Here is a 24,356-nt window from a genome sequence, read left to right as displayed (position 1 = left end):
AAACTTGTTAGCGCTACCCATTTATGTTCTTTTTTGTTCATTGTACTGTCCCGAAGAGTAATGTACAGTTCTTTACTTCACTTTATTTTGGAGACTACAGGGAAGGTTTGGGTGATTGTGGTGCTTGCCTTTAAAAATTTCAAGTTAACATAGTTTTCATGATTTACCTTCTTGGCCTTAACCATCCGCCTTGATATGTCTAGGCATGGTGTTTGTTCGCTTTTTTTCTATTATATTTTTCATGTATTTTTGTCTTGTAGACAAGTTACATCTGCTGCTGTCCATAATTGTTCTTAAGTTTAGGAATTCCTTATTTACCATGACTGTGAGATGTATTCATCTGTTTGCTAATAACTTCTTTCTAGTTTACACTTGCACTTCAGCTTAATGAACATGGTGGTCTGACCTTCTGATAAGTAACATAGACTCTAAGACATGGTAGTATAGGCTACTTGATACCCCAGAGCCAGTTTAACAGTTGTTTGTAACTCTGTCTCATTCTTTTTCCTATTATCTTAAGTAGCATTATTTCATCATAAGGTTTGAGGGTCTTGTTAGCTGTTGAATTCAGTAATGAACTGAAAGAACATACGTAGGATTAATAAAGTATTAAAAGTGCCTTTGCACTGCATGTGAGTGTGTTAGTGCATTTGTCGGCTAATTTTTTACCGAGCAGGTAGCTACTGTTTTGCACTGCATTTTGTATATAAATTTAGTATATAAATATTTTGGAAAAATTGAAAGGGGATAAGAAGTGGAAAGGTCATGGAAAGGTATTTTTGGGCTATAATGGACATATATGATGTCCCTGTTTTCTGGATCAGAGTCAGATACCAGTAAATAAAGATTTTCCATCCTGAGTCAGCCAACTCTCATAACTTGTAAGAAAATTCTCTGAAATGCAGTACAGAAATATTTTTTTTTATGATTTAAAACCTCAGGACAGTATACATATTTCCAGGTTTATTTAACAACTAGAATTTTTGTCTCATGTTATTCTACTGTTTCAGAAATCTTTCACAGTTAATTACAACCCATCCCAGCACAGTAATGACGTGTGTACAGCAAGGGCAATATTTTGTCTAGTAAAAAGTTGAGGCTATTTTTCTGATTGGGAAATCTTTTTGAGTAACAAGTTGAGGCTATTTTTCTGATTGGGAAAGCTTTTTGAGTTACAATTGTTTTTTGAAAAATGATATTTAGGAAGTAACTACTGTTTACCATTCCTTAGTACTTTCTTGGTTTATTTTCATTAGCAATCACATTACTGTATTTTATTATTTGTTAAAAAACTTGAAACTTATAAATACCTTGTATGTTGAAATGTGTAATCAACATTGATGTTTTATTGTTAAGAACAGTTTTTACATTGAGTTCATGGTTGAATATTTTTACTAGATACTGAAGACTCTTGAGTGTTTGCCAATCACCAATAAGACGCAGTTGACTGACAGTCGTGTACTTGGAGTAGTAGAACGATGGAGCACCCAGTCAGTCGAAGTGCCGATCTCAGGTTCTCCCCCACCACCACCGCCACCCAGACCTGTTGGGTGTGTTTTAATGAATGTTGATTCTGATTCTGGGAAGAAATTGAGGTAAGCTGAGCAGAAGTCATTACAAACATACATCAGTGTACAGAATTTTGTACCTACTTAATATTCTCTATTTTAGAGCAGTGGATGATTAGGTTTGCAGTTTCAAGGCTTATAAAAGATGACAAGTATAATAGAAACAAAAACAATAAGAAAATAAAATGGAAATTGAAAAGAATCTGCATTGCTGTATTCAGGAACAAATGCTTGAAGGAAATGTAATGCTTTGTTTACCTTATTGCAAAGTGGGTATCAATTCTTGATTTTATGGAAAGTCATGTACAGTATGTGGGTATGTTGGTTATTGGATTTTGTATTTTCATATAACTTTTTGAATATCAAAGTTAGTTTGTTTTTCTTGAAAGACATATCATTACTAGAAATTAGTAGTTATTACATAAATAGTTCATAACAGTACTATGTTTTTGGGTGTCTTGAGACATACTTTAAAAACAACTTTGATTTCTCATTTTGATAGCTATGTCTTTTTCATTTCTTTTAAAGTGACACGAGTGAGGACTCAGATGGTGAAATGGATACAAAACCTGTTTCAGCTGCAATAGATTCTTCAAGTGTTGACGACATCAGCATGGACTCCGTTGATGTAGAACAGGAAGCGCTGAAGGGTAAACCCAGTTTGGAAGGATGCTTAGCAGAAGATGATAGTAGTGATTCAAACCTCAGTGATGAGAAAAAGAGTGCAGTTGAACCAGGGGAAGGGGATACAGCTGCAGCAGCTACCCCACAGGATGAAGTTGTCTCACGAGAACTCCTCATCCTTCATGGAAGTATGGTGGAGTTAGCCAATAAACTTCTGGAACAGTGGAAGGATTTGAAGGAATACTTCCGTATACCCAAGAAGGAGAGAATTGAATTGATGAAAGAGCACGAGAGGGAAGTCGAGGAAGAAATCAGGGGGCTAGACAAGGATCGAAAAGAGAAGGACAAGTAAGTTTTGCATGTTGGTTTGAGGAAAAATATGTATTCTACTGTGTTTCTTGGCAACAAGTTTCATTTTAAGCACTCCACATGTTTGGAGGATGGAAAAGGGTGGTTGTGGTATGCATGGCTTCCAAAAAAGAATAAGTATACTTGGGAAAGGAAAATAGTAATAGAGAATGTTTTGGTAGATTTTTTTTAGTGGTATAGAGTTAGTGGAAGGCTTGACAGAAATATCTGGGAATGGTTTCCAAAGGAGTAACAACTAAAAAAGGAATGGGAAAAGGGTAAGAAAAGATGCAAGAGCTAGTTGAGAAGGGTTGCTGGATATATCTGAATATTGTCTAGCCAGAGAAAAAGGGAGAGGAAAGGTAATTTCACTTGAAGAATGGATTAGATTGTGGTCATAAATGTAACCAGGTGACGTTGATAAGAAAGGCATTAAAGCATTTAAGGTGTGTGAAAAATGAGCTAGGGTTCAAGCCACCAAAGTGCATACTGCATTTCAAAAGTAAAATATATTCTTTTATCATAAACTTTTGTTAGAAATTTATTAATTTTTATATCAGTATCTAAGAATGACCCTGTTTTAAAAGGGTCGTTATTTTTATTAGAAACTTCTGGTATATATTGAATTGACATCGAATAATATATCTGTTGTGAGTGATAATAGGTCATCTGTAGATCAGTATTTATTTTTATATCTAAGTCCTCCTTGTAGGGGATTATTTTTCAAGAATTTTTATTCATGAAAATGTAAATTAAATTGGCAGTGTTAGGGCTATAATTAGTGCCCATGGGGATACCTATTTGTAGGTTATAAATTTTGTTATCAAATTTAATATAGTTAAGGTTTACTACAAAATTTTAATATTTTGATAAAGTTAGTTTTGCTAACTGTTATTCTATTATATTCATAGTATATTTTTAGACAACATGGATATATTTATTATATGAGGCCACAATGCAAGTAATTGGATCACCATGTGCTAACATGTATACAAGGTACTAAAATCAAATGAAGATGGCATATATTATTAATATATGTGCATATCAATCTCACAAGAAAAATTATAATATAATTAATGCAAAAGTAGGATCCTGTGTTAGTATATATCAAGCTTAAAAACAACGTTGTTTGGAAGAGAGTCAGATTGATTAACTTTTTTTTGGTGTTTGTTAAATTTGCTTGAACACTAAAAGTCATGAATTGACAGTGTTTGGTTTGGTCTTGTTTGTAAATGCATGAGCTTTTGGGTGAGAAAGGCACCTCTTCATCATTTGTTGGGCTTAAAAATACCTGGGGTCATTAAATATCCTGTGATTTTAGGAATCTACAGTAGAGCATTAATTTCTTCTGATAATTGCTTATGCTGTGGCATGCACTCTTGATTCCTGTAGAGCGATAAGTACTATAATCTGGAATTTATTTTATTTGCATTGTAAAATACTGTAGACAAAGTAGTTCTTATCTTTAGTCAGTTATCCTTATTTTGTCAGCATAATTGGTGCTTTGTCCTTATGGTCTCGGTTCTAATTTTTTGTTGTTTCTTTTTGACATTCTGTATTTGCATGAATTGGTCTGCATATCATTTGTGAGCTTTTATTAATTTACCAGATTTAAGTAAACGCTAGCTTATAGTCATACTAATTTTTGGATACCTCATTTTTGGGGTGTATAGCTTTTCTTCACCTTCCAGGTATAGGCGAGACTTTGATAGGAGACGTCGGTCTCCTGACAGAGAAAAAGAAAAGGACAGATATAGTAGGAGATCAAGTAGAGGGGATAGAGATGCAAGAGAAGATAGATCATCTGATTCCCCAAAAATGTCTAAGGAACAGAGGAGACAACTTTTTGAAATTCAGGTATCTTTATTCCCCCAACCATGCCATGATTATAAAGATAGAACTGTTGATTACAGTGACACTTCAAATCTTCATGTGTGGCAGACTGTAAGGTTATTTCTCAGAACTAAGCAAAAGCATCATAAACATTTTGGAATTGACTGAAGTACATAAAAATGATCTCTGCATCATGAATTTTTTTGAGTGAGGCTTCAGTGTAAGTGGATTGGAAAATGTAATGTTTTTGGCTGGAGTACTTAATTTCGAAAAATCATGGTTTGGTATCGGGAATTCATATGTTTTTTATGTCTTAGTGGTCTTTCAGTGGTTTAACAAAATCTATGTATTTGATTTTTGTCCTATGTTTTCTTTTGTATTGTTGTTCATTATAGAAACTGTCTTTTTCATTCTGAAGTGATTATGACTCATAATTCTAATTAAAATCAAGAACCTTGTTTCCAAAACTTGAATTTATGATTTTATTTTTGTCACTTTCTCAATTATACAGGACAGTATTTTAATCTTATAGTTACCAAGATAATATTGTTAGGTATTGTTTGTTGAGATTAAAATACACTAGCTCGTAAAAAGTTCTGAGTAATTTTTTTTTATTATTATCGGGTGAGTTAACTATTTTTGGTGCAATGGTCTGGTTTAAATGTGCACAAGCATTTTACTATTATTTCAGGAAGCTTTTTATTGAATTTTTTACCCAATACTTAGGTGCAGCAGGAAGAGGAGGCCAAACAACGTAAAATGCAGGAGGAAATGTGGGCAATGCATGTAGATCGCTGTCGACTTCTTGGGCAAGACCCTTACCTTACACCTATTTTTGATCCAACATGTCAGTACTATTGGGATCCAAACACTGCATCATGGCAGCCATATAATGGAACAGGTAAATATAGAATGGAGGGTGTCTATTTGGACATTGCAGTTATGAAATTCTTTGCAATTAATGTGTAAATTGATAAGCACTTGTTAATTGGCTCCATGTTTTTGTATTAAAATTAGATGTATTAAGTATTTTTTTGTACATGATTTTTGTATTCTGTATTTAATGTGCATTATATTAATGTATAATGAATGAATTATGCTATTTTTTTTGTCTAACTCATCAGTAATAATAGGGGACTGATAGTTTAAATATGGTTTTATTTTTTCTGTGTTTTAGAGCCAAACATACCAGTACCAGCAGCATATGGGTTTCGTCCAAGTGAGAGTGGAGATGGTTCTCCTATGATTGTTGGGATGCCTCCTGGTCATGTCATTGCATCTCAAACAATAGCTGGCCATGTTGCCCCCGATAGTGAAGCAGCCACACCAAATTATGATGATCCAAGAATAGATCCAGCGACTATTCCTCTTCCTGGGGAAGTTAGACAGACCTCTCCAACCCAGCCTCTTCCTTGTCAAGCAGTACCTGTTGAAGGCACTCCTCCTCAGGGTGCTCGGGTGCTTACCTTCCCAGTGCCTGCAGAAACCAGCGTTGCAGTGACTCCAGCAACGACAATGCCTGTTAACTTAGGTACCAGTGCTCTTGCTGTACCTTTTGTAGTAGGTGAGGAGCCACCGCCACCACCTCCAGGACCAATTACTATACAGCTGCCACCACGTTGGAAAATGGCTAGAGACTCAGAAGGTCATGTCTACTTTTATCATGTGAAGAGTCGAACCAGCCAGTGGGAACCACCTACTCTTGAACAGCACCAGCAGTTGGAGGCAGAAATGGGGTCAGACTCGGACTCAAATGATTCGTCATCTTCAGATTCAGATTCAACCAGTACTACTGATGTGAGTGATATTACAATCTTATGCTATGCATATGGAGAAGAAAGGGATGTTTATTATTTTTATTATTGCTTATGTAGGCATTGTTCACCAGATTTAAGTGTTATGCTGTTTTGCATGAATTAATGTCATATTGTGGAAGAGTTTCCTTAGCAAGTTCTGTCATGTAATTTGAGGCTCCTGTGTCACCTGCTCAGAGCGAAGACTTCTCTAGTGATGAGGAGGAGGAGGAGGAGGTGGTGAAGGTTACTACGGTCGAGATTGGTGAGTTATGCGATGAGAAGATGATCCGTCGGCATCGGGCAAAGAAACCACGATCAGAAGCACTGGTTCAGGAACGAGTGATCAGTGTAAGTACAGAGATGTTGATTCCCTTTCCCCCTGCTGAGGAGACTCACTCACTCACTATGACAATACAACCATGGGAACTTTAATCCCCACCGAGTAGGAGACCTTTTTCTCAACATGTTTTCGTTGGTGTAAAATCATTTGTTTCCGACAGCTAATGATGATTGTATTATAACTCCCTACTGTCTCCCAAGTCATTTTCTGGTAGCCCATGGTTGACACCTACATTCCTCTATTCCTCCTGTTTTTCCCTTTTAGCTTGTGGCAAAACTGTTGGTAGTTTTAAAGTAAAGCATGAAATTACATTGTGCTCTTAGAGGATTAATGTTAATGCCTGCTTTACAGGGAGTCAGCATTGCATTTTTAGGTGTCAATACATGTCATAAATTTCTTTTACCTTGGGTAGTTGCAAAAATGTCAAGCACTTTACTCCATGTTAAGGGAGACTAAGTATATTAAATGCTGGATACACTTTGATATATCAAATATTCAGCTTACCAGTTTTGTTTGTACTTTCTGTACTATGATTTCAGAGGGTAGATTTCGTAATGCTTTTAGAAGTAATATCAAGACAAATAGAGAGTAGTATATTTTCATTCTTTTTTTTCAAGTAAATTTCTTTTGTAATTAAATTCCAGACAGTAAAGTTCTTAAATTTTGTAATAATAACAGTGCACTGAGTCTCTTACTTCATAATTTTTAAATGATCTTTAGGTAATTTTCAGTGTAGGTCACATATATGTGGGAATTATTGACATTTTGCCATTGTAATAAATGGAATTGAAGTTTATTAGGTATACTGTATATAATATGGTTATGCATTTAACTTAACATTATTAGATATCCAAGGCTATGTTGGCTCCTTTTAGAATGTGTTTGAAGAATCTGTGTAAATTAAGTTTTTCACTCAGCTGTTCAAGGAAATATTTCTTTATTAATGTGATGCCAAGTTGAAGTAATTTGTTTAGTGCCTTGCGTTAGTTCACATGAATTATGGAAATACGTGAGGTTGTGACCCTTGAGGTTGCAGCCTGTTGCTCCTTGTGTTCATTGTATAAGAAACTCCTACATTTTGAGGCATAGGAATTTGGTTTGCAAGGAAAATATATCTTAATTTCACCTGTTGGCATTCTTGGCATAAATCTTGTATTACTTGGAATTCAGCTTTAGGATATCTTCACTAATTATTCTTATTTAAAAGCTAGTGAAATTTAATTCCCAAGCAGTATACAAGTTTAGTCTTGTGTTTACATTTATCAGCAGTTTACACTCCATTAGAGTAGGTTCTGATTCTTCAGAACGTCTTAAAATCTCTCAAAAGCATTGAAATGGGATTCATTTTTGTGTATACAAACATAGAAATAAGGATAGGTAGCTAAAATTGCAGATAAAATTTAAAATTAGGCAACCTTAGAAACAGTTTCATATACAAAATATCCATACACCTTTTTCTTCATGCTTATAAAATTTTTTAATGATACGCTGATGTGTGACAATTTTTTTTAGGTCTCTCACCAGAAAATTGTAACATTTTTATTTTTATTAAACTCTGTTGATAATATTATTGTCAGTAATAGCATCAACATGCAAATGAAAGTATTTTAACATGAAGGTCACATTAGGTAATTTTTTTTCACATGAAACTACAATTATTGTCCTATACAAGTCTCAGTTGGATAGCTTGAAGAACAAACCATCTAAGGTTTACAGAACAATTAAACATTTGTTAATCTGTTTGTGTGTGTGAAATGATCCAATTGATTTTGTGTAAGCTCATTTTTCATTTGTCATCTTCTAGTTTTGCTTCTGTCTCAACTGAAGACAATTTCCTTTTAGAGTTCCATTTTATCCATATCCATAATCCTCCCTTTGTTTTTTATATATACTCCTATGGTAAATTTATAATTACCGTGATTGTTATTTTTTATGATGTATTATAACGGTAATGAGAGCAATATTGTGGGGAGAAAATCCACACTGATGTAAGTTTTAATATATTCTGCATTTAAAAATATAAAATATGTATTTACACTTACATCAGTGTAAAATTTTTTGCCATTATAGTGATTCATGTGATTGAGATTTTTATTAGATAATATTAATGGTATGAGAATTTTATTAGATAGAAATATTAATGGTATAGCCAGTATGTTGCTTATAAACTCATTTATCACAAAACAGCTTTACTCCATGCAGATGGATTTGGTCACAATGTAGTGGCTTTCTTGCTACTGCATTTTTTCTGAGAGTAGTTGCTTCTTCAGTTTTTCAGAAATCTCTTTATTCATTTGGATCCTTTAAAATTTTTGTAAATTTTTCCTTCTGTCATCACATGAACTTTGTAGATAGTAAATTTTGCTCTTTCGGTTTCCTTATTGGGTTATTTGTCATTCAGTAAATATGTTGCCGTTTTCACCAGTTTAGAATAACAGTTACCATTGGTTCTCTAGATCTGTTTCAGCTGTTCATGGGTGCATATCATGTTTGCTGACATATTGCTAAGATATTTGTATTTTGAATTATTTGTTTACTTACCTTCAATTGTGCTGGTGTTGGGGAAAATGTTTTACTGATTCCTCTGCACTCAGAGGGTAGTATATGAATGTTGTGTATCCAGCACTGCATTTAGTGAGCCTCCTTCCTCTTTTTCTCATTGAGTTTCGTCTTTGATGCTGCCCTCTGTAAGACTGTTCAGTGTACAGGCAGTCCTTGATTACCGTGGGGTTCCGTTCCCGATGGTGTGATAATAAACGAAAATTGCCAATAAACAGCGCTTTATCGGTGCCGATAACCAGAGATTGGCACCCCCTCTAAGTGGGGATTGGCATCAGTAATCAGAGATTGGTGCTGAATCGTCATCGCTAAACAAGTGCTGTAAAACTGGATCGCTGATAACTGGGGACTGCCTGTAATAGACTTCAGCCATCTTGAATATGCCACCTCTTTGTCTTCACATTTGTTAGGATCTCACCTCCAAGGATGTCTCCCTCTCCTAATGGTCTCCCTGGTTCAAGAAGGTCGCCTATGTTCTCTGGCACTAGATTTTATTTGTGGGTGATTCATCCATGGATGAGTTGATCGTGACCTTGTAATGTTCATCATCTGCTGCTGCTGACTGCCAACCTTCCCGGTCTTCTCTTGGTTCACCCATGTACATGTTGGCCATGTTACAGCTTTGATGTCTGTCTCTTTTTGCCTTTACTTCTCTTTTGTCATTACAGTTACAGAAAATTTGATGGTGGCTTGTGGATGGAATTGGTATTTAGTTTTGTAAGGTTTCAGAAAGTATGGCATAGAAAATTGTTGTGGCATATGAATGTACGATGCTCATGTTTACAATGCAAAATTGCTCATTTTTTTATTATGATTGTGGTCATCTTGTGTGAAGATAGATATTAGGTAGTTCAGCACTTTGAACTGTTTAAATATTTTTTTTTAATGCATTTTTGCAAAAGTTTTTATGTCCATTTATCCCTTTGTGGGTAAAGAAGTGAAATGAGTTTTCTTCCCCTTTTTCTGTCTTACAGGAGTTATTAGGTAGTTCAGTACCTTGAATTCTACATAAATATTTTTAATATGTTATCATCATAAACATTTTTATGACCCTTACTCCTTATATTCTTAAATGTGAATTGAATTCTCTTCCATCTCCTGTCCAGTGCTTTCTGTTCAGAGCTCTTTATCATCAACATTCTTAGGTATAGTCTTTGATAAACACTAAACTGGGTGGCCCATATAGCTTCCATAGACGCCAGATGTTAAAATGCTTTTATATTTAGCCTAATTAAGAAAATTATTTTGCACAAATTGAGGATCTGACAGACCAACCTTGATATTGATTTAACAAAGCAACTGATATGTCTATCCAAGTCTATGGATGTTGGGTATACAGTTCAGCCTCATATACTACTTTTAAGTTTAGAGCCAGTTCATAATGAAGGACTCAGAATATGCACATTAGCTTTTAAATCTTAACTCTTCATCATGCAGTAAAATACATGCAAGTGATTCACCAACAAATGATCTTTATGATCAAAGAGAAATATTTATAAATAATTACTTATCACCTTTCCTAGTTAGAACTAATAGTAATAAAACTACCTCCTCCTTGTATGTACTTGAAATATTTATGTAAAAACTGTGCATATAACCATATCACCCAACAAAACTTGCCAATTTTCCTTGCGTAACAATGCTTCTGCTTTCACAGCAGAATTATGTGCAACTTGGTTAGCCATTGAAGTGATAGAAGATATGCCATCACAGAGATTTGTAATTTTTAGCATTTTGAGAAATTCTATTGAAACCCTTTGAAATTATAATAAAATTTTAACTTTACAAGTTACACAAAGATGGTAAAAATGTAGGCATATGTTGGATTTCAGCTCACACAGGCATTAAAGCATATGAATATGATAGGTTATAAGATCAAGCTCAGTGTTGGAATATATAGAATTCATTATGTCAAAAGGGCACGGATATTTGATGAAGAGGTCACATGACCCAATTCCTTTATGTACGGAGTTCAGAGTAATACTTACTGTCAAAAATGTTTTGTGTAAATGTCCAAAATAGAATCAACAATGAATGATGAGTTTTGGAAACAAAAGTGTCAAGAAATTATTTTTGAGTGTCCATTTTCAGTTAATCCAATTACAGTATAAAGTTTTTAAAGAGCTTAGATTTAATAGGTAAAAACTGAACCTTGTCATTAATAAGATATATTTTAAGCCAGCCCTTTTAGAGCTAAATAAGTTAGCTCAGTGGTTGAGTTAATCTACTTAATGAAGGTGTGGTTCTTCATTTATCTCTCGTTTCCATGATTTCCTTAGCCTTCATACAGGTCATTCCACTGCTACCTCCATATCTACTGCTCTTCTGACTAGCTGTACCATCCTTTCCCATCTCATGCCCAAACCACCTCAGTCTTTGAGATCTTGGTCCATGATACCACATCTCCCCAGTTCCACATTTATAATATGACCACCTCATTGTATTCCAACCATAATTCTTAACATTCTATGGCCATACCTTTTCAAAATCTTCATTTTCCTTGTCAAAACTCATGTTTTTGGCACAATGTACCCATTGTAAGTCTCTGTTCTCTCTACTAATGGAACATTTTTATTTACAAATAGTATTACTGCTCTTTTAACTCCTGCTGCTTCATAGTCAGAAGTGTCCCCAAGGAAAAAGAAAGGCTCCACATCTTGTAAGATTGCCCACTATCACAGCAGGGTTCTCCATTCTCTTCTCTTCACTATTTGCTCATTGTAGACATCAAAATTTGATACTCCATTTATATTTTGTAATCGTGAGCACCCCTTGTGACCCCATCTATTACATGTACATAAAGAGTTCACCCCTAAACCTTAACCACAGTCACTTTTCTGGAGTTTACTTTTTCTTTTTAATTCTTTCTAGTCACCATAAGCTGTTTTGCTTTCATTGATTGTCAGTGTTCTCTCCATTCGACACTACTTCCTTTAAACAGTTCTACCACTTCTCAGGTTCTATGGTCAACATTAGGTCATTTGCACAGAACAACCCAGGGCCCCCCACCCCTGGGCTCCATTGTAGTTTCTTCCATTTCTATGGTAACAAATGGCCCAATGCTCATGCTAGACAGACACCAGCATTTTTAATATAGTATTATCAGGTTATTATTTATATTATCTAATCTTCATAGGATTTTATGTTAAGTGTCCTTTACTAATATCATTATACCTCAGCACAGGAAATGCTCTGGTTCAGGGAAAGGTATTTTTAGTAGGTTTGCCCATTACCATAGTGTCTTGAAGTTTGTTCTAATTGCACAGATGGAAGGTATAAAAAATTGTGAATTTGTTACGTTTGATTCGTTTGATATCCACGGAGTACAGTCATCTTTTGTTAACATCACTCACCGCATCCACACTGTGCCCATAACTGCAGCATTCTCCCAAACCATCATCTTTGGTTTGCAGTTTGCTTAGAGTTTGATTCAGCAATTCGTTTAAATAAATTCTAATAACCAAAAATAGTTTGGATAGGTGAATTCCCCCCCCCTTTTTTTTTTTAACTTGTGCCTGTCTAGAGTGTGTGTGTGTGTGTGTAACTTCCACAAATCAGTGTTCTGTCAGCTGGGAAAAAATGAAAAGATAGGTCTCTTAGCATTTGAAAAAATAAAGTTTGGAACTGAAAATTTGATGAATTTAGTTTATCATCTACTTAAGAGCTTTTAAAAACTACTTGAGATTGGACAATTTGGAGAAAAATGAGAAGCATTCTTGCCCTTCTTCCCAGTCCATGGATACACTTCCTTGGCATAGGAAGAAGAGAAAGGGGAAGTCCAAGGCTAGTTGGAGGAGGTCCAGGTGGACATCTCCCATCACTTTTCCTTGTGGCAGGAGAGCATAGGTGCCAGATCACTGCCTGGTGATCATGGGTGGAAACTGAGATGAGATGCTGTTGTACCTGGTCTGTGCCCTTAAGTATTATCTAAAAAGGACCCATCTAAAAAGGACCCACTTCTTGAGGCTGGAGTGTAGAAGGCTTTTCATGCTTTTCATTAGTGTATTAGGCGCAAGAAGATATTGTCTAGGAATGCCCTTTCTGTCTAGCTCTGTGAAGCTATCAAGTGAGCCTAAGATTCATCACTCATGTTTTGGAAGAAGTACACAGTGTTTCAGGTTATGAGGGCAGGTGTCTGGCGTGGCCAGACTACCTTAACTAGGAATGTTACCTCGAAGTCCCTGGACCCATTCTCATCGGGACTGGTGGTAGCTGCTCAACAAGTTGTGTAGTCAGCAAGGCCCGATGGGATACTCCATAACTCACCTGAGTATATAAGCTTGGTATTTCATTGTAAGAAGCATGAATGAGGAGTGAATGATTCTTTTTTTTTTTTTTTTTCTTTCCATTCCTGAGCATATCTGGGCCAAAATACATGTTGGAATCAAATGAGATACAGGAAAGTATACAAAAGCACCTGTTCTAAGTAGCTTAGAATATGTCACCCTGTGTCTTTCTCTTTTAATAAGGTGGAGGAAGACATGGTAGAACTTTTTTCTGAACCCATTATTTATTAATAACCAGAGTAATGGTGCTTACCGACAACTTCCATGGTAGATGTCATGCTCCTCCAAAATAATGTCCTGAATGGTAAGGCTCCATATATGAAAGGTGATGGTTGTGTCACCAGAGGAACAAATACATTTTTGAAGCAATTTGTATTTTTCCTAGGCATACAAACCAGACTCAGTCTTATAAGTTCTACCCACCTCAACCACCCCACTTCATTCCTGCAGTCAAAGGAAAAGATAGATTGGTGATTCTGAGGCAAGTGCGGTGGTCCCCCTCTCTCTCTCTCTCTCTCTCTCTCTCTCTCTCTCTCTCTCTCTCTCTCTCTCTCTCTCTCTCTCTCTCTCTGAGTGAACTAATGAACTAACTTGTTACCAAGATTAAGGGTGGAGTGAATTGGAGGCTATGGGATGTAAACAAGTGCATATAATTTAGAAGTTTGATGAAGCAAGACCTAGAAAGTGTTGGCTAATTAGAGTGAAAAGGAAGTTTGAATGAAGGGGCATTAGTACAGAAGTTTGTGTCAGGCAGAGGTTTATTGCAGTGTTTGCATAGGGGATAAACAAGCTGGTAGTGAGCCTTTCGTGTAGGTACGTGAAGCTACTGAAGTTGTTGAAGTTTTTTTCTACAGGAATTTCCTCAGCCAATACAGGCAGTCCCTGGTTTACAACAGGCGTTCTGTTCCTACGCGGTATTGTAAGCTGAAAATCGTAAGCCAAAAAATCGTTGAAAATCGTCAAAAATCCTAAGAAAACCTTACTTTTAATGCTTTGGGTGTATTGAAAATGATGTAAACTGCATTTCTATTGATTTTTTCATCAAAAAACCTCCAAATTTTGATTAATCTGTCGTTTTGTTGCCATATTTATTCGTCGGATCGGCATCGTAACCCTGGAACATGCTTCGTAAACTGGGAAATAATTTCTGATGAACATATTTGAAAAGCGTCGCAACCTCGGAACGTCGTAAGCCGGACCTGCCATAAATTGGGGACTGGTATTTTGGTATTTTGTTTTTATATGGAGCTACCTCAAAAATCATGAGTATTTTGCTTGAAAGATTGGATTTATCATCTTACTAGGTTGTAGATATGCCATTATTAAAAATTTTAGTAACTTAAAATTACTAAAGGTAAACAGATTGTTCCGACAGGAATATGAACCTACGCTTTCGTAGATAGAGTACTTGGAGCAGAATCGTATCCTAGGAAAAATACAAATTGAATTTGGTATTTTAGGTATACTTTAACTAGTAGGTGTTAGTGGTGATTTCTGTCATTATTATTATCCGTTATAAAGACAGGTATTGATGAAGTACATTTTACTATTGATTATAGTACTGTATGCACCATGCCGTATAGATAGTGGAGATAAATCTTCAAAAAAATCATGCAGATGGAGAGAAAGTTATCTATCATTCTTATTACAAACATGTACTACTGTATATTTGGTGGCTGATTTTATTTGATGCATATGTTCAAAGGAAACGGTAGTGTCTATATTAGTAATGTAAGTAGGGCTCTTTATCTTTCGCAGATTCTTGTATACATACTTGGGCTTGGAAACAATTTTGAGATTAGAATGAAATAAAGGAGTTTGGAAGAACATGTGATAAGGTTTAGTTTTTAGGTAATTGATTTTTTTTATGGGAAGGAAAAAATATTGCTTTATAAACTTTATAAAGCAGAAGGTCAGACAAATCCAGAATTGCAAATACCCTCATTCATAATTAACTAACAGGTGAGAAGTCCCTTTAGTGGGAGTTCCCTCCAATTTACGCATCATGTTACCTTGGTCTACCAAGTAAGCATGTAAAGTATCTTTTTGACATTTGTCAGACAAGTTTTGTCTTTTCTTTCATATATATATATATTCTAAAATGGATGTCAGTATTTAAATATCAACTTCATGTTATTGATGTTATAACCTTCCTTATAAGCACAGATAGGAATCTTAATATTTTATACAGCATTCATGTTCATGTGCTGCTCTTCACATTTTGTATAGCTCTAGCTGTTGCATTATTGTAATGTGTATTAATCACGTTTGTTAATGCATCACCTACATCTTGGATGTTGACTTTATGCTAAGCGGGAAAGACATCTACTTAGTCTGTATTCTACTCATGTCTTCATAAATTTTTCACTTTCTTAAGCTGTCATTTCAAGCTATTTTGCTTTCTGTTGAGGTGATGGCTTAGATGATGTACCATTTTTTTATATTTCCTTTATCTTTTTTAGTCAGGAGGGGAGACACTTCGCTCATTCTGGTAATCTTCTTAGAAATATTGTTTTCCCCATTAGTGATTGTGGCTGTTGAGTAACTAAAATTCTTTCAGTGCTTCAATTCCATCTTTCAGAAGTCTTCACTTGAAAGTTAGTGTTTCACAGAAACTGGTAACTACCATTGTTTGTTAAAGAGCATTTACTTAATGTTTTGTTTTGTTCAGAGCATCTGATTACTAACTTGGTCAACAGATAGAAATCAGTCTTCCATTTTTTCAGGTGACAATAAGGAACCTTCAGCTGAGAGCAGAACTAAGACTAGCTGGATAAGATGATATCTGGCTACCACAGAAAGTTATTGGTTTTGTTTCTGTGGATAGCAAAAAAGTGCAGCTCAAATGCACCAGCTGGTCTCAGGGTTTCACAGGAACTCTTAAAATATTGTAGACTAGAACTGAAAGGGAAAGCAGGCTAAGATCAGGCTGCATCAGGATACTAGGCTGAGGATTGGTAATTATCTTTTACCATCTGATAAATCAGAATGAATCCATCAACTAGCAAACTGACAGGCCCAGCTCAACCTCTTTCCTATAGCAACATTTTAGAAATAATAAATTCTTAAAACTTGGGAGATCACAGTGCTCGAATACCTAATTCTGCTTCTAAAGTTAGCTTCAGTTCATCGAATGTCACATGAGTCATCTCTCTAGCTGCCTATGAGTGTCATTTTTGTCATTTCTTCTTTCAGCACAGTATTTCAGCTATTGACATGTTAGGTTTCAGGAGTATATCCCATTTCTCTGACAGTGTTGCAACACCCTTTAGGCCACCACTTCCACATTACTGAGTAGTTCAGCAGTTCTCAGATTGTGGTAGGTCCCACATTTCTTCCTATTCTTTTCTTTATCCTTGTTTCATATGGGGATAAGCTAGGCTAAGGACATTTATAAGAACAACTGCTCCAGAGCAGTCTTTGGATCTTGTATAGGTTAAGGTACATGTGGTTGGTTTTTTCAGGAACTCGTTTTCAAGTGTGTGCTGTTGTTTTTTTTCAGTTTGGGTGATTGGTAATGTAAATTTTAATCTACCTCTTTACCTCTTGGGCAGTTTATCAGCCTTTTTGAGAACAGTTTTGTAGAATTGATTGTACTGTTAGGTCTGTCTGTAGTGCAGTTGACATTGACTTCTTGGCAAAATACTTTGTTCCAGCTGTATTCTTATACAGTATAAGTTTTCATTTTAAGGCCAAGTATGGTGTTGAAAGAATTTGGTGTTGTTTATTTAAGCCTTAGGCAGAGAATGTGTTAACAGGTAAATACACTAAACATTATCCTTCAGATTACTTTTTTTTCCAGGTAAATGATCAACCTCAGAAATTATCACATGTCTTAATGTCTGTAATTGTGACTTGTTTAATTAGCCTTTTGAAAAATTTGTATTTAATTTCATAAAGTATTGTACAAGTCATTGCTTCATGATGATCTTCCTGATTACCACTAAATAGGAACCACCTTGATCTGTGTATACAAGTGTACTGTAATATACAAAGGAATATGAAAAAAATTTATTAATTTGGAATGTCTGAACCGAGGCCAGATTAAAGGTTTCATAACTTAATGTTTTGTGGCGCTGAAAAAAATTTAAGTGTTTTCTTTTAAATTTATATTTTATTTTCAATCCTGAATGAACAGCCTGTTTTGGAGATGGATAAAGAAGCAGCAAGACGTGAGCGACGGGAAGCAAAAGAAAGAGCACAGAAAGAATTGCGCCAAGAACGCCAGGAAGACAGACTGCATGACCCTGGCCCAGATGTTCTAGATCCAAATGAGGAAATTGAGCCACTAAGTGAAAAAATTCAAAGACTGGAGAGAACAGAGGCTGCCATGGAAAAGGAAAGACACGAGTATCGTGAAAAGTCCAAGATTCGTGAAAAGATCAAGGTACGTTTTGAATTTCTGGACATTTATTTCTTTGTCATTCAGCAGGAACCTGGAAGTTCATGTAACCTGTCAGTATTGACTATAGGTTTGTAGTGTTAAATTTTGTTTCACAGGTCATATTTAATGAAAGATCTTTGAGCACATGGTGTACCCAATTGTTGAAAGTGAAGGACTAATTTCATTTGCAGATGCTTTTATGACATGGAGCAGGTGTCTGTTCCAACAGCATTGTTGAGTGCATTTGGACATGAAATTTTTTATTTTTGATCAGTTTTATGCATGTAAGAATGTCACACCTCCAGTACTGTTACATCATCTAGGTTATTGATGCCAATATACGTGAGATGGTTAGGACATGGGATGAGAAGGGAAGAGTAAAGGTCAATTAGTGCTTAAGTAGATATGAAACTAGCAGGATGAAGACTGCTAGGAAAGGCCAGAAAATTTTTTTTTTCTATTTAGACGACCATAGATGAGGACCTGGACCTGATAGGAATTCATGCACAAAGTACTCAAGATGGCAGAGGGAGAGATGGATTTCTGCATGTCATGCTCTGGAAATTTCTTATTAACATCCTTTGCCTTCTTTGATAAACTGAAGTATGTAGGTCGACTAGGAGTTTTTGCAGTTTGTGTAGGTTAATTTTGTTTGTATTTTCTCACAGGTAATCATCATTGTTCATCCACAATTAATTGATTTATATTCATGCTTGCAGAGCAAGGAGAGGGCTGCAACAGCAATTGCAGATAACAGTGATTCAGCTCGCAAATGTAAAGAAAACTTCAGGGCAAAGATGGCTACATATATTGTGTCTGTTCTAAATCCTTATAGGAAAGATGACTGTAAGATTGGAAGAATTACGTGCAATGAAGATTTCAAGTATTTAGCACGGAAGGTAATTATCACAATAGTTGTGTTTTTGTAATGTTATAAGATGTGAACACATTTTTATTATTGTATTTCATCAAACCCAGTACTTATAATTTTCCCATATTCATCGTCTTCACTAAATAAATTGTCTGCTGGCTGACAGCTATGTATGTGACACATTGATCCTTTGGTTCTGGGTGTGCGAGAGCCACAGTTCTTGTGCAAAACATGTTGGTAACAAGACACTACTACTCAGACCTTGTGGCTGATTGTTTAGCCAGAATCAGTTATTTAATTCCCTCTCTTCCTTAATGTGCACATTTATTCCTTTTAATTCTGTTTTGTTAGCTCTAATATTTCTTTTATCTTAATGCTTCTTTAGTGACAAGGTTTCTAGTAAGGTTGGAATTCTTGTTACAGTTTTTTGTATTTTGTACGTAAGTCATCTTTTACTCTGTTCTGCCTACTTACATTATATCTTCATCTTTTACTCGGTTCTACCTACGTATATTATATCTTCATATTTTACTCTGAAGCAAAGTTGTGATGGTTAGCTTACTTGAACATGTGACATATAGTTAGTTTTAGTTTTGACCAAAAATCTTTTTGGTTATGCTTTAATTGGTTCAGCAGTTATATTTCTTCCCCCTACTTGTCTTACCTCCTCAGTGAAACAAGTTTCCAGAGTGCAATTTGCGCAGATGCTCATGAAGAATGAACTACCACTTCTTAAACATTGGCATTTGTTGTAGCTAGTGTTTTTGTCAGTTAGGTTGCTCTTATTCAATGTCAGGTTCCACAGTACCAAACTTCACTTTCTCCCAGATTACAGAATCTTTTTTCTTAACAAAATGTGATTCAGTCTCTGTGGTGCCTGTGCCCAGGGATAAAATTGTTGCCGAGTCTGACTCAGTCTTGGCCAGATGTGTGTGAAGCTGTCTTACAGGTGAGAGCGAGATCATAGATGAAATTAATTGTCAGATTCATTCCTATTGAGGAGGGGAGACAAAAGAAGCCACCTGTTAGACAAGGACCTTGTTGCCACCAATTCCTTGTTCTACAAGTTTTTATGATTTTACTAGTTTCCAGCTGCTCTGTAAGAATTACATTAAGACAGTAGGTTTGTTAGCTATGAAAAATACAAATTAATAAAAAATTGTCATTTCAACAATTAACATTAGAAGTGAAGAGTTCAATTAAATTTTCATCCAAAGGAATTGAAGAATTGAGTTGGAGAGGGGACAAACAAAAAAAATTTGTCTGGAAGGCATTGAATTGATAACTTAGGGATCCCCATTTCAGTCAGGCTCACTTAATACAAGTTATTAGATAAAGATAGAGCTGTAGAAATAACATCGAGTGCAGGCTGGATGGAAAAATGGGAGAAAGATGTCAGGAATCTTGTGTGACCGCAGAATCAACATAAAGATTAAAGGAAGAGTGTATAAGACAGTAGTTAGACCAGCTGAAACATGGCCAGTAAAGAGAGTGCAAGAGAAGAAATTGGATGGGGTAGAGATGAAAATACTTAGAGACATGTGGAGCGACGAAATGGACTGGATCAAGAACGAAAGAACAAATGGAACCACTAAAAAAAGCCCAGGAAAGAAGGCTGCAGCGGTGTGGCCATGTAATGAGAAAGGGGTGAGATATATGTAGGGAGGAGAGTGATGCGGTTGGAGTTGCCTGGTGAGGAAGACTGAAGCGAAGGTGGATGGATGTTGTTAAAGAAGTCCTGAGAGACAAGCAATTGTCAGAGGACAGTGTGTTTCACTGAGCCAGGTGGAAGAAAGCTGTCAGAAATGTCAACCCTTCTTAGAAGTTGGAAAAGTTGCAGAGAAAGGAGAATAGATAAATATAGAGCAATTTGAGATTAGGAGCTTTGAGAGGTGAATGAAGAAATAGGGAGGGTGGAAATTGAGTAAAAGGGTGGAAATTTAGCGGCTGGAGAACATCAGTGACAGATAAGGATAGAGTAAATGAAAAGAAACAACCCTGAGGTATAGAGTAGTTGGGGAAGGCTGCAGATAGATGAAAAGAGAGTAATGAGCTTAGAGAGGCCAGGACTGATGACATAAGCAGCAAGTTTGGCCAACAGGACCTTATGCCTGAATATCTAATGCCTTAGAGACGTCAAGGGCAGTATTAAGTGATTCTGATACATTCTACAGAAGAGATTAAACGTGAGACAGGAAGGGTCACAAGTAGATCTTACCTTACAGAAGCCATATTGGTGCTCTGAAAGATGGGGGGGTTGGATTTTGGACATCTTAAGATTACATTATTGATAGTAGATTACATTATTGATAGTAGAAGTTAAGGCAATAGGGTGGTAGACAGAAGGATAGCATGGCTTATATCTTAGGAACTGGCTGAACCTGAGCTTGCTTCCAAGAAGGATAAGTGTAGGATTAATTAATTATAGGTAAAAAGATGGCAAATTTTAGGGCCACTTCACTTTTAGACCATTTAAGGAACCTGGCAGGAGTAGGATCCGAGTCAAATATCATGACAATCTGTAAAGATGAAAGAATTCTTTGCGCATCGTGAACGAGAATATTCAGGAGGACATAAAATTGTGGTAGAATAGGAGGATTGGGAAAACTGAAATAGTTATGAGAAGGGTTAGCAAAAAAGTTAGATCCAGGTATTGTGGCCTGAAAATAAGAGCAGGCTATAGCATCATAGGACAGAGGAGATGAGAGTTATACTTGGAAAGGTTAAGAATTCTATTAGCAAAGTATCTGAAAGTTTTTTGGAGTTGGAGATGAGATGGAGATGTTAGATTAATTATTACATGACAGAAGAGAGTAGAAAATTAATTTCATGGTAACCTTGTAGTGTAAAAGGGAATATCTGACTTATAACCCATACAGATACATATAGTCTTTGGAGAATTGACTAGATTAAGTGGGATACTCACCTTTAAAACCATCTTACTCTTTCCCTTTCAGTGCTGAATGACCTCATAGGTCCCAGCACTTGGCCTTTGGCCTAAATTGTATATTCCAGTTTTGTTTACTGGTAATGTAGCTGAAATATATCATACAGTCAGTATCAGTTATGTAGAGTTAATCAGATAATATGGAAAAGAAGAGAAGGATCAGGCAAAACAAACATGAAAAATAATTTGTTCATAATTATCATTAATTCTTTGCCAATTAATTATCATGCTTACATTTCAGGTTAAGTGCTACTTTATGATTTTATTTACAGTGCTATTTTAACCTTTAAGTCTGCTGTTATTCTATTTGTATCTTTGTATATCGCTTTACTTTTGCAGCTTACACACTTCGTCATGATCAAGGAGTTGAAGCAGTTACATAGTGTTGAAGATCTTGAATGCAATGACAGTGTAAAGTACAAGACCAAAGATTTTGTCCGGAAATACATGAGCAAGTATGGTCATGAATTTAGAGAGATCCAACAGATACAAAGGAGTATTAATAAGATGTGAATGAGAATGCTGTTGAGTGTCAAATGTTTCTGCCAAGTTACCTGAAACTGGTGTGTTTGGTATTGATATAGGATTTTCAATTTAGCTACTTTATACTGTTCTGAAAATTTAGTATTTTTTAACATGTTCTGTGAAATACGAAAGTTCTTCAAAATACCCAGTATGCTTCACCGAAGTTTTGGATTGAACAATAGCATTGAAATGGCAGTGGTTTGTAAGAAGATGGGGTTATGGAAAGGTTCTATGTAAATACAGTATATGTGTATAGTGAATTCATGGGGTAAAGTTTCATTTGCACCCATCTAGCAGTTTGCAGTTGATCAGTGTGTTATGCTTTTCATCAAAAATATACATCAGTGTCTATTTAAATGCAGTACAGTATTGAATAGATATTGGCCACCAGTTTTGCTTTGTAGACTAACTCTTTGATTGTAAGGGTAATATATGTGTAAAATTAGAGGGAATTTTTTTAATATACCCCATATTTGTAGCTCTGAAAAGTACAACCATTTCATATTGCATTGTTAAACAAATTTTGAAACGGTGTATATTTGTTAATTCAGAAGTGGTTTTAGGTTATGGAAAAGGAGTCATTGGTACATATCGTGAATTTGTTTTAATTTTTAGACAGTTAAACTATTACTGAATTGTGGTATGTAATATAACACTTAAAAAAATATTACATGGCACATTACATATGACTAGTGTTATCAATTCTCTGTGCGTCAAGTAAGATTGGACAGATTTGTTATTTTTGAAATGTGCCAGCATTTTGATCTCTGATAGGACTTGGGAATTATTGATACATAGATACTATAGTATAGGACACATTATAAGTATGGACACTGCCAAAGATGCACGTGTAATTTTAATGATGAACATGAAGTTCTGGAATAAGTGTAATAGTTTTGTAGTGCTAGACATTCATCATTATTCTGATTTTTTCTTTAGCTAATTTTATTTATACATCATATATGTAGGCATAGCCATTTCAGTCTTTCCTTTAGTGTGTTACATCAACTTTTAGGTTTCAGACATAAATACAAGAATGGTCTTACTGGGAGGTGTTTTATCGACATGTACAGTTTCCATCAGCATATTAAATTATATCTAATCAATACCTCATGTACATATGCAGTTGTACAGGCTATTTCAATTATGCAGACAGCTGTATTTTGAAGGCATTAAATGTTTTAGTTTTTTATTGCATTATATAGATGTTAACATTCAAGTTTTGTATGTAGCACTTACCACACAGGTTATTGTTATGTTTCTGACTAATAATCAGTTAATTGTGTTTTTTATTGTATTCCTGGAATACACATGCCCTGTGATGATATTAGCTTTTAGGTTAATTATAGGACTAAATGTACAAAGATCCCCATAGTGAAGTTTAAATATGATAAGATCTTTGTCCTTTTTTTTCCCCTAAGTTGTTATTAATTTTTCTCAGTGCATGTAAAAATATCTGATTACTGAAATTTACAGGCAGTAGTTTTCAAGCCCCAAAACTTTAGTTGACAAATAATTATCATAAGGAAATAAGAAGAAACATTTCAGTGGAAAAGAAACTGGCTTCAAAAAGTTTATGACAATCACACCACTGGCACACAATAGCCTAAAGGACTTCTGAGAGAAGTTAGAAGAAAACTTTCTAGTCCAAGTACAATGGATGTACTTCCTTGGCAGTTTTATATTCTAATGAAAGAAAAGAGGAAGACAACTTGGATTCTTAAGAATGTATGAAGAACAATGTCTGGGTCTGTGATGAGGCAGAAAGTAATTGTGTATTTTTTTTATTAAAAAAAACTCTCCTCACTCACTAGAGATTAAAGTGTATTGTAAACCTTATTAGCATCAAATGTATATATATTGACATGTAACTATATTGTTGCTCTGCTTGCATATTGACGAAATATTGAATTTAAACTACTGCTACCAAAAAAAAAAGAAAGACTTAAGTACAGCCATGCTTGGACTGGACAAGGTATCTGGGAAGTGCATGTTGGTGTATAAAAAAAAAGTTTCTTCATTACATGTAATTAAAGGTATTCCTTTCTTCCTTTTATTTTTCATTATCACTGTCTTTTATTTTCTCTATTTTAATGTTGGGTTCATTGTAAAGTAGCTTAACCATACCACCAGTGTAATTTGTTGTAGTAAAATACTTTTCTAACTACCAGGATAGAAACTCTCCACTTTTCATATATGGACTTCCTTCAGTGAAGGCTGGAATGGCCATAGTATCTTTGTAAACCAGGTGGATAACCTAGTGAGGTGGAGGTAC

At 35.4% G+C, this 24,356-nt stretch overlaps 1 protein-coding gene across 4 annotated transcripts in view; it reads left to right on the top strand.

The window, feature by feature from the left end:
• Set2 (SET domain containing 2) overlaps positions 1–24,131 on the top strand; it is a 45,181-nt gene extending 21,050 nt beyond the window's left edge. Inside the window, exons 7-15 of one of the 4 annotated variants that reach the window (XM_067095264.1) lie at positions 1,399–1,595; positions 2,097–2,540; positions 4,232–4,397; positions 5,100–5,274; positions 5,551–6,170; positions 6,365–6,517; positions 17,493–17,741; positions 18,458–18,637; positions 21,896–24,131. In XM_067095264.1, coding sequence (XP_066951365.1) covers positions 1,399–1,595; positions 2,097–2,540; positions 4,232–4,397; positions 5,100–5,274; positions 5,551–6,170; positions 6,365–6,517; positions 17,493–17,741; positions 18,458–18,637; positions 21,896–22,069 — 2,358 coding nt within the window. In that variant the 3' untranslated portion in view covers positions 22,070–24,131. Of the gene's footprint in view, positions 1–1,398; positions 1,596–2,096; positions 2,541–4,213; positions 4,398–5,099; positions 5,275–5,550; positions 6,171–6,364; positions 6,518–17,492; positions 17,742–18,457; positions 18,638–21,895 lie in introns of all 4 variants that reach the window. The other 3 variants (XM_067095263.1, XM_067095266.1, XM_067095265.1) reach the window with 3 other exon arrangements.
• Positions 24,132–24,356: the final 225 nt, after the last annotated feature.

The sequence above is a fragment of the Macrobrachium rosenbergii genome, chromosome 51 (genome assembly GCF_040412425.1).
Source record: "Macrobrachium rosenbergii isolate ZJJX-2024 chromosome 51, ASM4041242v1, whole genome shotgun sequence".
In the NCBI taxonomy this organism is placed as follows: domain Eukaryota; kingdom Metazoa; phylum Arthropoda; class Malacostraca; order Decapoda; family Palaemonidae; genus Macrobrachium; species Macrobrachium rosenbergii.
The sequence above is the reverse complement of the archived record's forward strand: the minus strand, read 5'-3'. Positions and strand labels throughout refer to the sequence as shown.